Source organism: Gymnoscopelus braueri (genome assembly GCF_963280865.1).
Source record: "Gymnoscopelus braueri genome assembly, chromosome: 22".
In the NCBI taxonomy this organism is placed as follows: Eukaryota; Metazoa; Chordata; class Actinopteri; order Myctophiformes; family Myctophidae; genus Gymnoscopelus; species Gymnoscopelus braueri.
The window spans coordinates 19459886-19479965 of record NC_137624.1 but is presented as its reverse complement, the minus strand read 5'-3'; the positions used below and the strand labels follow the sequence as shown (position 1 = coordinate 19479965).

The 20080-nt window shown below is 42.0% G+C and overlaps 1 protein-coding gene across 1 annotated transcript in view; it reads left to right on the top strand.

Moving 5' to 3' along the window:
• The window catches only part of rimbp2a (RIMS binding protein 2a), a gene marked incomplete at its 3' end in the record, with an annotated part of 42287 nt that extends 22410 nt beyond the window's left edge, over positions 1-19877 (top strand). Inside the window, exons 9-21 of the mRNA XM_080419575.1 lie at positions 911-934; positions 2635-2786; positions 4528-5376; positions 6136-6294; positions 7017-7163; positions 10152-10251; positions 11201-11335; positions 13201-13370; positions 13813-13981; positions 14436-14536; positions 15388-15459; positions 16309-16485; positions 19647-19877. Of these exons, the coding sequence (XP_080275701.1) occupies positions 911-934; positions 2635-2786; positions 4528-5376; positions 6136-6294; positions 7017-7163; positions 10152-10251; positions 11201-11335; positions 13201-13370; positions 13813-13981; positions 14436-14536; positions 15388-15459; positions 16309-16485; positions 19647-19877 (2486 nt within the window). The remainder of the gene's footprint in view (positions 1-910; positions 935-2634; positions 2787-4527; positions 5377-6135; positions 6295-7016; positions 7164-10151; positions 10252-11200; positions 11336-13200; positions 13371-13812; positions 13982-14435; positions 14537-15387; positions 15460-16308; positions 16486-19646) is intronic.
• Positions 19878-20080: the final 203 nt, after the last annotated feature.

Sequence of the window (20080 nt, the reverse complement as noted above, 5' to 3'; positions counted from 1 at the left end):
TTCAGCGGGTGGTGGCACTTTAGCTTGCACTGATTGGTCAGCTGCTGTATTATCCCCAGGGAAGATACAGTATGGCAACTGACCAATCAACCTCTTCACCCCCAAGGGCAAATAAGGGCTGGGTATGTGATACAATATCATATTGTCACTGTTGGGCACACACCTTGTAACTTCATATTTCAAATTGTATGTCATTCCTTTTTTGTAATTGAATGCCTACTTCATCATACAAGAGTGTCGCAAAATGTGCAAACATAGCCGATCTACAAGCTCACAACGCGTCTCATCACCACATGTTGTGAGCTCGTACATCTGATATTTTCACTACTTTTGAACATTTTAGAAGTGTCTGTCTGTGGGTTTTTATAAATATTGAACCAATGAAAAGTACTAACAAGAGCTTGTGACTAAATAATATCTACGTTGGATCCATTGGAAAACCGGTTCTTTTTTCCATTTCCTGAAAAGTAACGTTTTTTGGACATACAAGGTTTCAACCCAACAGTGACAATTTTAATGTTCTCTTCTAGTGTTGCAATAGTGGACTTTGTCAGTAGATGTATAGTAAATACGGATGTAGCCAGTGTGAAAGTCTATTTTACTACTACTACTACTACTACTACTACTACTAGAGCAACTACTACTAACCCTGGCCTGCTTATTATTTTACTTCGCTACTACTGTTGTAATCCCAGAGGAAATGGAGGATGCGGGTCTAAAATTCTATGTTTTTGTACTATGTTTATTAATACAGTATATTGTGTTTCTGTCTGTTGCAATGTAACAACTTGGACATGACAAGGATTAGGTTACAATACGATGTTGTGGTATCTAATTACACTGGCATCTATGGCATTAGATAGAACACAGTGCCTTACCTTCCCATTGTTGTGTACTGTGTTTTGTCCAGGTCCAACACCATATTGCAGAACAGGTCAGAAAGAAACACCACAATGTATAGTGTCCATTTTCACACTCACTTAAATCAACACAGGATTTTGCAGCACAGTCTTTGGCAGGGTTTCCCAAAAGCATTTTAGCACCTAACGTAGCTAGGCAGATATATTACTACATATTTAGAAAAAGACAGAGGACAAAACAAACAAGAGCTATAGGAAAGTATTTTCATATTTTATATGTTCTGTCCTCTGTCCCCTCCTGTGGGACTTTTGTATGCTTCCTTTTCTTTCTTTTTCACTTTTTTTGTATAGTTTTTTTATAGCTGGTATCGTCTTGTGTGTAGGACCTAATTATTTCATTAATTGAATTACTTGGAAAACAGTCTAGTGCTTTATACTTTGGCTAAAGTTAATTGTCATTGTTGTTATTGGTGCTACAGTGTTTTGGGGAAATGGCTGTTGTCATGAGAATGACTGTCAGGGACTTTTATCTGGACTGGCGTCAGCAATTATCTACCAGATCTTGGCAAAATAGCATTTGAATAAGGTTCTGATGGTTGAAGAAAAAAAATACTCCTTGAATTTAACTTGGCGAGACAGGCATGTTGCCATGTTTATTTACATCAAATATTTAAAATACTTCAAACCAATTTCAAATGCTTTGTTGCGATTTCACTCACTACACAGAGCACACACCTAATTAATCACATTAAGCACCATGAGCGCCATCAATCAGCTGTCATTTTGATGAGTCATTTCCTCAGCCTACAGCCTATAGCCAAGAATAACCGATGCTAAAGAATGTTAGACTTGCCTTCCCCACCTAATTCTTTTTTATTTTTTGCCTTATTAAAGTTATTTGTCTTGTTTTTGTAAAGCATATTTGATTTGAGTATCTAGAAAAATACAATATAAATGTTACGTATTATTGTTATTATTATTATTATTATTATTATTATTATTACTACTACTACAAGTATTACTACTACTACTACTACTACTATATCTACTATCAGCATAGACATGCTTTGTGTTTGGGACATGGGGAATTGCACTGAGAGACACTTTCACTCTCACAACTCAAGCTGATTGGATGTTGCATGTATGTATGTGTGTGTACTGTGTAAACTGTAGCTCAGCACCTGCTCATGAATGTTTCACTCCCCTAAAGTGTGTGTGTGTGTGTGTGTGTGTGTGTGTGTGTGTGTGTGTGTGTGTGTGTGTGTGTGTGTGTGTGTGTGTGTGTGTGTGTGTGTGTGTGTGTGTGTGTGTGTGTGTGTGTGTGTGTGTGTGTGTGTGTGTGTGTGTGTGCGCGCGCGCGAATGTTTCACTCCCCTAAATACTGCGTGCGTGCACCTGTACACACGTGAGTGTATTAAGAGTGTTCCCCAATTTCCACTTCCTCCCTTATTGTGTATCGTCTGTAAAACAACCATCTGTGTCACACTCAGCAGATATCCTACATCACTGTTTCTCAACGTCTGGTCCGGGGACCACCAGGGGGTCCAAATGGACCCATAAGGGTCCATTTGTATACACTCAGAGTTGCACTGACACCGACGATTTTACAGTGATAGATCGGGGGGCCTCAGAGATAAAAGAAATGGCATCAAACGGGGATCCCGTGCCCCTAATGCATATCAAACTGGTGGTCCTTGAGATGAAAAAAGGGGGTTGAGAATCATTGTCCTTCATGTTGTGTATTATTGACATTTCCTGTCCCGCTGCCTGCCAGGCCCTCCCCAAGCTCCCCAAGAGGTGCAGGTCCTCTGCGGCCAAGTTCCGGGGATCCTCCAGGTCCGATGGAAGCCCCCCCTCCTGTCCCCTACGGGCACGTCCAACGGGGCCAACGTCATTGGCTACGTGGTCTGCACCAAAGGGCAAAGGGTGAGCGAAGCGAGAGTTTAACCCATTATGACCGGGAACGCATCTGTGCAGCCTCTTTATTATTTTATACTTTGGCTTTTCAGAAATAGCAGATATACAAGCTCATAGCGTGGCACCGAGTGCTGCGCTATGAGCTTGTAGATCTGCTATTTTTGAAAAATCGTAAAAAGTTGTGCAAATCTTTGAATATATATATATTTTTTAAAGCAATTTTTTTTACTAAAATCTTTGCTTCTGGGGGTCCCTGGAACAACATATTTTCAGATGGGGGTCCGTGGCCAAATACATGAAAAAAGTTTGGGAACCACTATACTGTAGCCACATACGTTTTTTCAAAAAACTTGTAGATGATTTGTAGAACCCCCAGAAGCAAAGATTTGAGTTAAAAATGTTGGCTTTAAAAATATATATATATTCAAAGATTTGCAAAAAATCTTCATGATTTAAAAAAAAATAGCAGATCTACAAGCCACGCTACGAGCTTGTATATCTGCTATTTCTGAATAGCCAAAGAAATCAAAAAATGACACACAGATGCGTCCCCGGTCTAAATACAGCTTTTGTCTATACGGAAGTACCGCTCAGAAAGGAATGCTGCAGGGTCAGTTGCTGTGAGCCATCCAACCTTCTGAACCTTTGATTTAGCCATTTTCCCTATCTTATTTTTTTATCAATTAATTTATTAAAATCATTTTTTTATTATTATTATCGATTTAAATATTAGTTCAATTAACTGTTGAAGCCCTTAAGACGTTATTCCTATTTTGAGCGCAGATGAAGCTGTCTAGCTTAGGGTTAGTGATAGTGATGTGCAGTTGCATTGGATGTTGCATAACATAGAAAGACAGGAGATGCAGGTCATAATGGGGATGTCACGATGCATGTGTTCTACAGCAGTAATTGTACATCATGCATGTATGTAAAACATGTCAGTGACTTGTTTTTCTCAGTCTGTTGAAAAATGGCAGAGGATGCACCATGAATTTAGTGGGATCAGTAAGATTCTGCCTTTGTGAACATGGCCTGACGTTGTGGCGTGTGCCTTCAACGGTAGCATATGGTACACTACACTGCCCCCTACCAACAAATTAATGTCAGTGCATGTTTCACAGTCAGATGTGACTCCCTCTAGTGTACACATTACGCAACGACGTTAGATTATTAGTATTTCTACATTGTGTTATTGAGAGTATGCACATGCGTCATTTTTCCACCGGGACACGCCACCCTCATCTAGACTGAGTGGCAAAACATGGAGCAGCATGGAGCATTGGAGTTTTGGAAGCGCTCGTTGGAAATCACTCAACGGTCCTGCGTTTCACCTGTTACTAAATTGCACATAATGCAGGACGTTGCGTAATTGAAAACGAGCGCATCCAAACTCTGACACTTAGAAAAATAATGTGCTGCACGGAATGTCTTGACAGAAAGTAGCACATAACCTTTCTATGGTGGATTTTTATGAAACTAAAACTTTGCAGATAGAAAGAGGATAATTCAAGCTTTCCGAACAGCTGCCATTTTGGTGAGTTTAATGTCATTTAATACAATGAGATAGGACTTTTCTGTTTGGATGAATGGGCTGTCAAGGCCAGAAAGTATTTTTTTGCCACTCAGTAGGCGTTCCCGCATAACTTCCGGGTGCGATGATGTCATAGCCTCTATAGCTACTTTTACTTAAGTAAAAAATCGGAGCACTTCATCCACCACTGATTGGTACTGCTGTTGTGGTTTTGTCCAGATAGCAGAGGTGATGTACCCCATGGCGGACTACGTGACCGTGGAGCTGACAAGGATTCAGTGCCTGGAGGCCAGGGAGGTCATCGTCAGAACGCTGTCCGCACAGGGAGAATCGCAGGACTCCCCGGTCGCCGCCATTCCAAACAATCTCCTGGTGCCTCTCCCGTCGCTGCCCCAGCCCCAGCCCCTGCACCCGCCGCACACAGGCCCACCGCCTCACCCTCACCCGCAACCCCACCTCGCCCTCATGCCCCACCCCCACCCTCAGCCTCTGGCGCTCCCCCCCCCGCCGCCCCAGGCACAACACGGACAGCCGCTGGCGCTCCACGCTCCTCCTCCTCCGCACGCTCAGCCGCAGGCCAGGCTCCCTCACCCGGGAGCCCCGCTGCTCCCCCAGGTCGGACCGCCGCCGCCGCACCCCCAGCCTCAGCCCCTGCACCTCCAGCACCACCCGCCGCCGCCCCACCAGGGTCCCAGGCCCCAGCACCGGCTGCCCCTCTTGCCGCACCCCCACCCGCACCCCCACCCCGTACCTCAGAGACCAGTAAGTGCCAGAGACCTGAACGCCAAAGAGCAGGCCGCCGCCCACCACCACCACGGAGGAGGAGGAGGAGGAGGAGGACCCGCGCCGCCCGGACCGCCCGGGTGGGACCCGCCGGCCCGCTCCCCGTCGGCCCCTCCCCCCGCCCCCATGCAAGGCCACACCCTGGAGGCGCCCCCTTCCGCCAACGCCCGCTCCCCCTCCCCCCAGAGGATCCTTCCCCAGCCCAGAGGGACGCTGATTCCGGACACGGTGGCCAAGGCCATCGCTCGAGAGGCGGCGCAAAGGGTGGCGGCGGAGGGTGGCAAGGTGAGTCAAGTCAAACATTGTGCTTTTGTCTCATTTCATTGTCGCATTTCACAGGAAGGGACCCCCAGGACCCACACTTACAAAAATACATTATGAATTACCCACGTGAGCCCTATTGAAGAAAAATAGGGGTGCACAATGTACAAGCCCAGTACAAGCGTGTACATTAGCTGTTTTCACTATTTTGTAATTGTTTTGTTGTTGTTTTTTGGTCGGGGGGATATTTCTAAATTTCAATATAGCTATGCATTGATATAAAAAAGAAAATGTATTTTAAAAGCATGTACTTTTAGTATTTTTTTTAAAGCAAGTGCTCCAGTATTTTAACTTGAGTGAACAATGTGACTGCGCTACTTTCACTTGTATTTGAGTGCTGTTTGACCAGGAGTATCTATACTTTGACTCAAGTACTGGCGGGGTAGAGTACTTTGTCCCCCACCGGTGAGACGGAGAGGGGAGACGTGTCCAGGAAATTGCGTTCTCGAGAAGAAGTCTCTGCACTGTAGTGTTTCTATAGTATGCTCCCCTCTCAATTAAAGGGATAGTTCACCCCCAAAATGACTTTTTTTTCCAATGATTAGTCAACCCATGGAGACCTTTTTTTTGTTTTAGTCGCATTCCTAAGCCAATAATTTGACGACCGGCAGCTGTTCCTGTAGGAGACACAAAAATATCCATGAATTCAAGTCTCCATGGGGTGACTAAACCCCCTTTTTTTGGGGGGTGAACTACCCTTTAACTCTTCATGCGTGTTTTCAGGGGGGCAGGAGACAGGGTGGGTACGGAGAGCAAGGTCAATCATTCCACCAACAGCATCACTCAGACGAGGAAGAGGAGGATGATGACGGGTATGCTCGTAGCCGTAGGAGAGGGGCCTCGGTTGACGAGTTCCTCAGAGGCTCTGAACTGGGCAGGCCGGTAAGACGAACACGATAAACCCACTGAATCACTCCCTCCCCGAAACCCTCTGTCCCACATCTGTCTTTGTGCAATGGTCCTTTTTGGGAATTGGCTTACACAACGGGCTAGAACTAGTAGCATTTTTTTTTGAGAAGCTGAGCCCTGTCCAAATCAGTAAAGGCGTGACTTTAGGATCTATGCAAATACAGCATAACCTTTTCTGTCTGTATGTTTGTGTGCGCGTGTGTGTGCGTGTGTGTGTGTGTGTGTGCGTGCGTGCGTGCGTACGTACACACACCCGTGTGTGTACTGTACGCGTGTATTTACCCATGTATGGATGCAACTTTGCATGCATGTGCATGCATATATGGGTGTATGTATGTGTATAATGGGTGTACATATATACATGATGATGCTTTTTTGTGTCACGTCTATATCTGTCTGTCTGTCTGTCTGTCTGTCTGTCTGTCTGTAATTGTGCACGCATTCTCTATCTGCCATCTGTATGTGTGCACATGCACGTGTATGTACGTACGTATACATCTGTTGTATGTGTATGAATGCTGGCCTTACACTTGCTGCCTTGCATACATGCCTGTGTGTGCATATAATGCATGCACGACATGTACGTACGATGTGTGTTTTAATTTGTGTGTGCGCGTGTGTGCGTGTATGCATGTGATGTGGGGCCGACATGCACCACATGCATGCTGTGTGCTGAATTGGCTGGTGTGTCACAGCCTCACTATAGCCACAGTGAGGAGTATCACAGTGAAAGTAGCCGGGGGTCGGACCTGTCCGACATCATGGAGGAGGACGAGGAGGAACTGTACTCCGAGATGCAGCTGGAGGAGGGACGGCGACGCAACTCGCACAACGCCCTTAAGGTAAGGCGCGTCACGTCTACCTTTACAGGACAACGTATCGTCCGCTGTCAGGGTGGAAACCTCATGTGTCCACAACGGTTACTTTTCAGGAAATGAAAAAAGAGCCAGTGTTGCCATGGATCCGCTGTCTTTGTGTATTGTTTAGTCACAAGCTCTTGTTAATGCATTTCATTGGTTCACTACTTATGAGACCCATACACACACTTAACCACTTTCACGTTTATCTTCCAAATGTTTCCAGATTTATCCTAAAAAGTAACAGTTTTGGACATACAAGGTTTCCACGCGACAGCTATATATATATATATATATATATATATATATATATATATATATATATACACACACACAGTATATATATATATATATATATATATATATATATATATATATATATATATATATATATATATATATATATATATATATATACACACACACACAGTATATATATATATACACACACACAGTATATATATATATATATATATATACACACACACACAGTATATATATATATACACACACACAGTATATATATATATATATATATATACACACACACACAGTATATATATATATACACACACACAGTATATATATATATATATATATATACACACACACACAGTATATATATATATACACACACACAGTATATATATATATATATATATACACACACAGTATATATGTAAAATTGTATTATCATTATTGCATATTATTAATAGAAGTAGCAGAACTAGTACAGTAACTACAGTATGTACTACGGTACTTCAATGGCTTGTTATTAAGAGATTGGAAGCTACTTGCTTGCAAAATGTTAGTGCTACAAAAGCACATAACTCTATATTAGTCTATCTATGTAGAGGGACGGCGACGCAACTCGCACATCAGACGCACAACACCGATAGTTCACCCCATGAAGACTTGAATTCATGGATATTTTTGTTTTTTTGTCGCATTCCTAAGCCAATAATTTGATGACCAGCAGCGGTTCCGGTAGGAGACACAAAGAGTCTCCTTTGTGTCTCGTACCGGAACCGCTGCCTACCCTTCCGCTGGTCATCAAATTATTGGCTTAGGAATGCGACAAAAATATATATATATATATTAAAGGATTTCAAGTCTCTATGGGGTGACTAATCGGCAGAAAAACATGCATAATGTATAATGTATACATTGTTGGCGAGGTACACGGCCATAGATGGCATAAAGAACATACAGTACAGGCTCTATAGTGTATCATGTATCATGTGCGTGTTTTGAGCTCAGCGCTCTTCCTCGTGGCATTAAGGAGGAAGGCAACTCATTGCTTGCCTGCATGTTCTATGTAGCCATATGTATTTCACCTGCTCTGCAGGTATATGATGTGGTAATATTGAGTTATACTGTAATATATATTAGCACTTTTTGCAAATAAGGTGCTTAAAATCTCTTGTATCATACTCTAGGCCACATTGGAAGCCATTTTTTTTATTTATATATATGTTTTTTTAAAGCGAACATTTGTAACTCAAAACTTTTGCTTCTGGGGGGTCCCTGGAACTAAATATTTTGAGATGGGGGGTCGGCGGCCAAACACATATAATTTAGATTGAATGGGTTAAGCTATGGCTACACATGTTTAAATATTATGTTCGAAGCCTCGGGACAAAAGCACACTTTAGAGTGGCAGAACAGGGAACTGTAAAGCAGCTGCTCAAACGTGTGTCTTTGTTAACTTTTTGGTTTTATGGGTCGTGGCTCTTGAACCGGTGCCGGTACTCAATGTCTAACAACTCAGAATCTGGGAATTTGAATCCACGCAATCTCTTAGCATTAGCCGCCAGTGGCTCAGGAGGTAGAGCGGCCGTCTTGGAATCCGAAAGGTTCCAGGTTCGATCCCCCGGCTCCTCCTGGCTACGTGTCGAAGTGTCCTTGAGCAAGACACTGAACCCCTAACTGCTCCAGATGAGCCGGTTGGTGCCTTGCATGGTTTCCTCCGCCATCGGTGTGTGAATGTGCGTGTGAGTGGGTGAATGTCAAATACATTGTAAAGCGCTTTGGAGAAAAGCGCTATATAAATGCAGTCCATTTACCATTAGTAAACTCTATTTTTAACCTTATAGCTAAACGTAATCATCTCTCTAACTTAATACATAAACACTACCATTTTAATACATAATCTTAAGTGATTGTAACGTAATGCCTAAAACAACTATTTTAACCATATACCTAAATGTAACATAATGTCTAAAACAGCACTTTCTAACCGTAGGCCTACAGCTAAATTTAAGAAAATGTAATGCTCAGCTCTGACTATTTTGTGCAATGCATCGAGGGTATGTTGCAGGTTCAGGAGTCACTGCCATTTTATTGTCCTATATCCTTTCTGTAAAGCACCTTGGGTTATATTCTCTGTATGAAAGAAACTAATCAAATAAAGTGTATTTTTCTTGTATTTTTCTTGTATATCATTGCATTGGTCTATTCCTGGAATGTTAAAAAAATTATTCTTGTGTGCTTGTGTGTGCACGTGCACATGTGTGTGGGTGTGTGTGTGTGTGGGTGTGTGCGTGCGTGCGTGCGTGTGCGTGTGCGTGTGCGTGTGTGTCTGCGTGTGCGTGTGTGTGTCTGTCTGTGTGTGTGTGTGTGTGTGTGTATGTAGGTGTGTGTGCTTGCATGAGTGTATAGCTGTGTGAGTGTATATGCACATGTATGTTTATGGGCTCGTCTTCACATAATGTGTATGTGTTTGTGAGCGTTGTGTGTGTGCGAACATTTAGTTGTGTGTGTGTGTGTGTGTGTGTGTGCGTGTGTGTGAGCGTGCGTGTGTGAGCGTGTGTGAGAGTGTGTGTGTGTGTGTGTGTGTGCGCGTGGTTGCGTGCGTGGTTGCGTGCGTGGTTGCGTGCGAGTGTGCACATGCAACTCATGTATGTATGTGTTTGTGTGCGAGTATGAGTGCATGCACATGCCTCTGTATTTGTGTGTGTGTGTGTGTTTCAGACCAACGCCGCTGGAGGTCGGATAGATCGAGAGACGGGGAGAAGAATCCAACATGGCGGTCCCCAGCCCCAGAGACGACCTCTCATGGTCCCCTCCATTGGTCAGTATGGTCATGAGCCGAGAGAAAGAAGGGGTGCTTCTGGTTCCGAGGGTCATTTTTGGAAGCTGTTGTTGAGTGTTTCTTTGCTTTGATGTTCTCCATGCTCTAGCACAGTGGTTGACAAACTCTCTGTGCCGGCCCAAGGCACACCCAACGGGCACACGCGTATTCATAGCAAAAATAGCTGATCTACAAGCTCTCAACACATTGCAATGCGTTTTGAGCGTGTAGATCTTCTGTTTTAGTGATTTTCTTTAAATATTTGTAATAATAATAATACATATATTTTTCTTTTTGCCTACAATGACATGCCCAACCTAGGAACCCCATGTTCAAAATGGTCAAAATGTATATTTTTAGGGTGCAGAATTTGCTTCCGTATTGAGAAATGATGCTCACAAAGTGCTGATATAGTAAATAAAATGAAAAATTCACAAACGTTTTGAATAGTATATATTGCAATAATAATGTGTTGTTGTCACAAAATCCCAAGGAAGTCCTGTACTTGTCTCACGGCACACGCATTCCGTTTGGGAACCACTGCTCTAGCAGTCTGTTGCTCTGTTAAAACTGTCATAAGCTTCCCTTTGTCTTCAGATCCCCCTGTGTGTCTTTGAACCATGTTCATGCCCTTCACATTCCCTGAACACCAATAGAGCTTGCACAACAAACTAGTATACTTCAACAAGCTGACCCCTGTCTCTACTAGGCGGGCCGCAGGATATCATACACAGACAATCACACTGATGAAATCCCTATGAATAATTTTGCTGTAGTTGTTTTCAGTTTTATATGCTTCTTGTCAACTAGCATAGCATTACCAAAGCATGGCAGGCGCATTTGCTGCAATAGAAAGTTTTAGTTGGCGTTCCTGGGAGCGAATGGACCAGCTTTTGCGTTGTAATCCCGAACCCCCTCCCCTACCCTCTGTGATTGGTGTTTCCTGTAGAGATAACCACTGAGAGTAACAGTGAGGGGAACCTCTCCCCCATCTCCGAGGATGTTTACTATGGCAGAGTAGGTGGACAAAGGACGTGGCCATCCCGCAGGCACGCAGGCTGCTCAGGCGTCAGGTCTCCCTATGGTACGTGCTGCTGCCTGCGGCCTCTTTGCCCCCTTCACCACAGCACTGCCACCAAAATGCCTCCCGAAACGAAAATAAATAAACCGCTGCTTGAGTAGATGTGGACACTTGCCAGTGCCAGTTATTTAGGGCTGCAACTATCGATTATTTTCTTGGCGATTTATCGATTACTTTTTTCGATTAATCAAATAATCGAGAAGCATGTGAGGGGTGGGGGGGTTCATTTATAAATTTGTATTCTTATATATCAACGAATTGACGGAAAATAAATTTAATTGATTTGAAATAAACTGATTAGTCTGATTAACCATTTTAACCCTATTTTATACTTGCACCACGCGATGCACCACGTTGTGAACTTGGAGGAGGAAAAAAACGATTTCAATGTTTCATTTAAAAAAAAAACGATTATTTTATGAAGAATGTGATTAGTCAGCAAAGTGTTGCACCCCTAGTACTATTATGTTGATCCCAGTTGCACAGCATGACTCACTGCACTGCACTGAAATAGTGGCATCACTGGCCAAGATGGCCACCCCACTGTTGTGGATGATTGATTGATTGATTGATCGATCGCTCAGAGAATGCTTCCTACTGCACTGAACTCCAGATGCCTGCTTAAACCCCTTCCCTTTGTGATATAGTCACACAATTCCGCCATCTCTACACTGTTCTAGGGCAGACCACGCATGAAGGGGGACAAAAGTTGAAGGGCTTATAATACTGTATGTAGTGACTGCACTGTAACTGTTTTTCTTCTTAGTATGTGGTGTATCTTGCTGTATTTAATGCATAAATAGTGCCCGTTGCATTACAGACAGGGACCTGGGCGGGGAAATCCGTTATACAACTGATTGACGATTGTCATAGTTCCAATATTCCTTGGCCACCTCATAAAGTTCCACACCTTGCCATTCAATTTCACTCTGGAAATACCACTGCATGTTTAGCCATAAGAAAAATAAATAAATAAAGTAGAAGTACACTACATACAAACAAAAACGTATTGCCTATGATAGACTTTCAAGCCCTAATTATCTGAAATTATGCAGCTTCTTGCACCCTAACAAAACAATATGTCTCCCTGAGTAACAGCACAAAAAAGGTTACAGTTTAAGCAAATCACTCTTTCCCCAAAATGATGCCTATTTGATATCAGCCATGCAGCAATGTTACACATCATGTTATATTTCCAAAACAATACTGTAGTAATTCGCAATAGTATCCACAGTTGCTTCATGGTCTTACTGTACATGCTTGTCTGTTACTGTGTGTGTCTGTTACATCACATGTCATCTCCACGTTTCACGTCGATATAATTCCATATTTTGCCCTTCATTTGTCTGCAGCACAACACTATCCTGGTGGAGCACTTGCTTATGAATGTACTGTATATTCAAATACAAAAGCATTACAAACAACTGTGTGTGCGTGCGCGCACGGTCGTGTTTGTATTGGTTTGTGAATTGTGTGTGCACTGAATGATGAAAAGGACCAGACTGACCATGAGATTGATGTTTGCATGCTGATAGAGACGGTTGTTGGATGATGTTAAATAATTAATTTGTCATATAATACTGCATGAGTTGGTGTATCTTGTAAACACTAAGATATTCCTTTTTGTTTATTATTTCATACTGCACAGAAGCATGTTTAACATGCCTCACAATGCACATGACACAAAATACTATGTCTTATGTAACTGTGAAATACATGCTACATTGCTTTGGTCAACAATTCCTTGTAGGGAAGAGCTCTGGAATCTGCTCCACTACGTATGCACCTAGTTAATGGTTGATCTGTTTTGTGATGCAGGTTGATGGCATTTTGTTACCTTTTTTAAATGTTTGTTTCCGATGTTAAAGATGGCTACAGGGATCGGGATCGCCGCTCCCCTCCATACTACGACGAGTCAGAGACCGAGGAGTCCTTTCGAATCTTTGTGGCGCTCTTTGACTACGACCCTCTCTCCATGTCCCCCAACCCAGACGCAGCTGATGAGGAGCTGCCCTTCAAAGAGGGCCAAATTATTAGGGTGTGTTTTTTTAAACTATTGTGTGCGTTCATGATAATTTGCTTTTCCTCTCCAGCCATCTCTTCTTTTTTTATTCATGACCGTGATTTTACTTGGTGCCGTGTGTGTTTGTCGGAAATGCTTATGCTTGCACTGATTGCAATATATATATATATTTACTCTAGAGACTGTAGCGCACAGTGAATATCACATGCCTTTTACTTTGTAATTGGTAAAGTTGAACCTTGAGCTTTATAAATATTTAACCAATGAAAAGTATTAACTTTATTAACTTAATTGATAATTAAGAGATTGTGACTAAATAACAACTACATTGGATCCATTGGAAAACAGGATATCTTTTCTTCCATTTCCTGAAAAGTAACGGAACAGTTTTGAACAAGATTTCCAGTCGTCAGGGACGATATCAGTACTGTAATTCCACCGTTCCTTTGTGTCCCAGGTGTATGGTGATAAAGACACAGATGGGTTCTACAGAGGAGAGGTCCGGGGCAGGATGGGGCTGATCCCGTGCAACATGGTGTCAGAGATCAGGGCTGAAGATGAAGAGACCATGGACCAACTCATCAAGCAGGGCTTCCTGCCGCTGAACACGCCTGTGGACAGAATAGGTAACGCACACTTTAATTCAGTGTTACCCATACATGCGGTGGTGATCCATTCTTGGGTGTCAGACCAGTATTTATATTTATGGGTCGCAAGTAAATATCCTGTTTTTTTTTTGTTTTTTTGCGTTTTGTTAAAAAGATTTTCAGAAATTAACAAAAGAAAAGCAAAGAAATTAAAGAAAACATTTCGAAAGATTTTCCGGAAGAAAAAAAAGAAGCACCAAGCCAGAACACAGGCGTTGTGTCGGTCTGTTTGTAAAGCCCTAAAGACCAAATGTACCTGTTGTGTCTGGAGCTGAAAAGGTTTGGGAACCCCTGGTTTAATTCTCACGCTCACAGTGGCGCGCACACGCACCTAAACAACCTTGCTTTTAAATACTGGGGATTCTAATAACAGGTATTCTGAGTACAACTGCTGCAGGATGCATGTTAAATGGGCTTTCCTTGTCCCTTCCAGAGCAGAACAGGCGAGGCCTCCGTCGGGACCAGGCCTCTCGGAGGATGGTTGCCCTGTACGACTACGACCCAAGGGAAAGCTCTCCTAATGTTGATGTTGAGGTACCATGTACTGTCTAGTACCATGTACTGTAGACTAGACACACACTCACACCCACTGGCAGATCTAATGATTGACTACGTTAACCCTACTTACTGTACAATTATATTCTCTCACCTTGTATTTCTGTTTAGTTTTCTACAGTACTATCTTAATAATCGTGATTTCAGAGACCTGGGGCCATATGTATCGAGGGTGTGTGCATGCTTAAAAATGTGCACTGCTGGCCCGGACGGCTGGCGCAGCGGTCCGTGCACCTAGGCTCAATGTAGCCTGACAGCGCGTCGTGGGTTCGAATCACGATCCCGATGGCCTTTGCTGTGTGTCACTCCCCATCTCTCTCTCCTCATTTCCTGTCAACCTACTGTCCTATCAATAAAAGCATAAAAAAAACACACACACAAAAACTGTCCCTTTAGGAGCTCGGTACTGAACCGATGCAGAACAAAGTGTATGCATCCATTTAGTATGGATGAGACATATGGCCCCTGAACTCATAGTTTACCTTCATTTTCATTTACAACACGCTGAATGAAAGTAAAGGGAATACTCACTTATTCATATCAAGCTTGAATGTGTTGCCTGGTACACTTCCACACTCCTTTGTCTCAAATGTGGCTTTGATGAATATAGAGAGAACTTCCAATATGATCATACAGTCAACATTCAAACCAAAGGGAAGGATAAGCCCTTATTCTGTCCCTGTCAGCTAATTTATATATTTATATTGACCTTAGTTGGCTTGTTGGCCCAATCCTTTCAGAGTTCTGGTGCTGTTCTGGCATAGGTTTGACCTCACAGATCATAAGGACATACTGTACATTCTCCCTCTGTTGCTGTCTGTCTTTCCTAGGCTGAATTGACATTCTGTGCTGGTGACATCATAGCTGTCTCTGGGGATATTGATGAAGATGGGTTCTATTATGTGAGTGCCACATCACGTTTTAGCATCTTAACCCATTTAGACCGGGAACGCATCTGTGTCATTTTAGACTTCTTTGGCTATTCAAAAATAGCAGATATACAAGCTTGTGAAAATTTGATTTGCACACATTTTTACGATAAAAAAAAAAAGAAGCAGATCTACAAGCTCATAGCACTCGATGCCACACTATGAGCTTGTATATCTTCTATTTTTGAATAGCCAAATAAATCTAAAATGACAGACATGCGTTCCCGGATTGAATGGGTTAAATATTCAGAGAAATGTTCTGATCTTCACTTATTTTAACACATTGACTGCCATGTCTGTAATATTACGCCATCTCAAACCCAACGCTTGACTGCCAATGACGTAATATTATGTTTGTTAGTGATCACGCTAGAGGGCGCTCTTCGCCAACCTATGAATGATGCCTTGACTTCGAGAGAATGATACACCCGGAAATGACGTCATCTAAAACATTTTCACCCCGTCCACTACAATGTTATCAGATTTATAAAAATACATTTCTTTTCCGAGATTGCGTTTTTATATTCAACTGCCGATAACCGGACGATAGCGGTTACAATGTATTTTGTTCCGGTGGAAAAAAGACACATTGTTTGTTTACATCCACGTTGATTTTTTTTTCCTGTGGATCGTCAAAAAGATTCAGACAATAAGACCCCTGGCAGTGGCGGATTAATTAATTAATACCTGGCAATGAATGTGTTAACAACAACAATCTACTCCCCTCCCCTGCCATCCACTCTCTTCCCCTCCTCCTGTCTTCCTCTCCTCCTCTCCTCCTCTCACCACCCTTTTTGTTTTTCTCCCACTCGTATCTCGCAGGGTGAGATCAACGGCCACCGCGGCCTGGTCCCCTCCAACTTCCTGGAAGAAGTGCCTGACGACGTGGAGGTATATCTGACGGACACTCCGTCCCACTATCCCCAGGATGAGCCCATCAATCGGCCGCCGCCCGCCGACGCCAACGCCGCCGCCGCCACCGTCTCTGAGGGCAAACGGGTACAGCATCATCGCCGCTCTCAGCGCTAGGCCCCTCTGTCCATCCATCCTTCGTCCTCTCTTGATTTTCGTCTCTTGCTTCCTCCACTTGCCGTCTATGTGCTGTTCAGTGTGTGTGTTTGTCCATGTGGTGACAGTGGTGACTCTATTCAAACTAACCCCCCCCCCCCCTGCCCCCTCCCCTTTGGAAAAGGGGATAACCCCCCCCCCCCCTGTCTGTCTTAACACAACAAAGGAAGAAGCAAAGCCCTATATGGACACAGAGAACTGTATGTGTGATTATGCATGTAGTATTGCCAATGGGGGGGGGGTTAAGATTAGACAAAAGGCTAAAGTCATTCCTTAAGCCTAATTTATACTCCATTGTACGATGTCACGCGACGTGGTTAGCTTGAAATGTTTTTTATTTTTCAACAAGCCATGTCATCGTGCGACAGTATATATAAATTAGGCTTTACACAAATAATTTGGTAATCTCTTTGCACTGACACACAAAATCTAATTATGGGTGCTGTGTATGAAAATAAGTGCTTTATGAACACATACCAATTGTTTCTCCACGACACTGAAAGAAAAGATTTGAATAAGAAAATGATCTCAAGTTTGATAGGAGAGAAAAAACATGCCTTTTTCAAAAGTAAACTTGATACATTTTATAATAACTTTCTTGGCCCAACTGCTGTATTTACTCAAAGAGGCTTTGTTTCTTTTTGTATACTGCGCACACATCAAAATATCTATTTTTCAGGCCTGTTGAAAGTGGTTATACATATGCCATGTTTGATCTGAGAAAGAAAAAGGAGCCGCTACACTGAGACATCCATACTGTATTGTTATAATGGAACAATAAAAGACAAAAATTGGATATAAAAAAAAATCCCTTTGCGCTCTGTGTTCATGTGTTGATGTTGTTGTTATTTTCATTTTTCATAGTGCTGTGGGTTTTACTGATGATGAAGATGCTGCCACATCTGGTTTCTTTTTTCCTCACCTGCTTGGCAAAACAAAACGTTGCTGTTGGGCAGAAACCTTGTATCTCCATATTTCATCATTTTTATGTTTTCTTTTCTTATGTCCTATACTTCATCGTATGACGGTGTCATGCAAAAGTTGCAAAAATTGCATATCTACAAGCTCACAACAACTCATCGCAATGCTTTGTGAGCTTGTAGATTGGCTGTTTTTAGTTATGAAAGGAGAAGATTTGAACATTTTTGACATGCCCAAAATATGGGCGCCAGGTTTAAAGTGGTTAAGTCTGTCTGTCTGTTTTTTTTTAAATATTGAACCAATGAAAAGTATTAACAAGAGCTTGTGACTTGTGTGGCTTCAATGGACCCATTGGAACATACAAGGACATACAAGGTTTCCGCCTGACAGTAACCAAAAGGAAACAAAAGAGGATTGTTCATTTCACACCATAAATGGCTCTGCCGTCTTGTACGTCAGCAACTTGAGATACCAAACTGAAAATCCTAATAAGTATTTCAGGAATGCTTTGTTTGATGGTGAGATCAGATCAGATCAGATCAGAGTCCGGTACTTTTTGCAATGTTTCATTGTTACCAAAATCTGCTATAAGTTAAGACTCGTTTTTTTATGTTTCAAGACCTGAAAAAGGTGTTTTACAGTCTTCATTGTTCAGATCACAAAATCACATTTCAGAATTCTATCTCTGATCTACAGTAATTCCTCTTCATGATTATAAAAAAAAACTAAAAACTAAAAAAACATACTGTTCCTGAAGTTTTGAAAATATACAGTATGTTTATGTATTCAGCCAATGCATTAGACAAGAGGCTTGGTATCTACAGTTGTGTCCCTGTGTGTTGTATATGTATATATATACTGTTGGTGCCTATCTGACTGTGGTGTACTAATGTGCTCGCTGTTTGATGTCCTTTCCTGTGTCTCTTCCTCGTAGATGAATGTGTGTGTGAAAACATCTCATATGACACCTTGTGGCCAAAAGTCGCTCTTTCTTTCTTTCTTTCTTTCTAGTACTGTAGGCTACCAACTATACTATACATGAATTGGATTATTTATAAGAAGGCTATATATGATTTTATGTTCATTTATTCCTATTGACCTCGACAATACTGTAGTTAATTGTTACTTGTAAAGTGAAAGCTTTGAATGTGTATTCAGTGATGGATTAATTGTCGTGATAAGAAAGCCTTATTGGGCACAGTCAACTCCCTTTTTTAATTATGGCTTATTGCTGTTTGTATCTAGCATAAAAGGAAATGACCAGTTGGCAACTTGGCATACAAAGTCTTCCTACTTTTTTTTTTTTTTTTTTACAGTATAAAACATAAATCCCAATCACCGTTCTGTCACATGACAAACGTCCCATGATATGGCATCTGTTAACTATAGTTAACAAGTTATAGTATAAGTATAAGTTGGCCAAATATCAACTAATTTCCATGGTAATGGGTTGAAATGTGAGGCTAATCTGTCTAGCTAACGAGCAAGATTATTGGAAAGTAAAAAGTGTAACTAAGGAACTACAGTAATAGAGTATTCACCATTAAATGTATGATACGTTTAGATTTAGTTGAGTAACGTTACATTCCTATATATATATATATATATATATATATATATATATATATATATATATATATATATATATATATATATATATATATATACTTTAAAATAGGCATTTAATGTATTGACAAATGTATTTTGAACAATCATGGCCAACTAATCATCTATTTAGTTATGTTTTTTTTTCTCAGTAAAGGGTCTGTTTCCATGTGTGAGGATCAGTTGAATGTGGATGGACTCTACGCTGACAGTCACTACACTGACGGCTAACTATTGAGATTGTACTGACAAATCAGGTTTCAAATCTTTCAGCATACTACCCTCTGGAGTAAAACATTTAGTCACTATAGTGAATAAGGTTTGTTTTAATGTTTTAGTTTGCTGCTTGCTTTAAGGGCTCGACGCACCTCGTTTTGCGCTGTTACAGTACATATAGTACCACAAATAGCTGATGTACAAGCGGCGGCAGATCAGCTATTTCACGCTGAGAGCCTGTAGATCGGCTATTTTCTGTGTGCAACACTGGCCGCGCAACCAAGTATAAATCACCCTTTATAATTGCCAACCCCATGCCTCCACCACCTCCCCATGGCTTCTCTCCTCAGGGTACCACAGAAACCACTGACACGGTTGACAGTGATGCCTTGCCCATCCGCGCACCAACCCCCATAGTGCAGCCCCTCCTCCTCCCAGGTACCATGAGGCCCCTCAGCCCCCCGAGGGGCCCACAACTTCAACTGGACTCACGGGATTCCCAAGATCTGGCATCGAAGAAGAAGAAGGGACTGCTGTCCAAGGGGAAGAAACTACTAAAGAGACTGTCCCCTGTGAAGTAAAACACATATTTGTGCATTTAATGCACACGGCGGGCTCTATAATATATTGTGCATAAATGCAATCAATTCTGATCCAACGACACATGGCGGTGAAGAGTCATGTATAAAGGACTTGTGTGAGCTTAGTTGAATATAACCAGTGGTATAATTATTGTTCGGTGATTATTCCAAAACGAGTTACTTACACAGTAAAATCCTCAGTT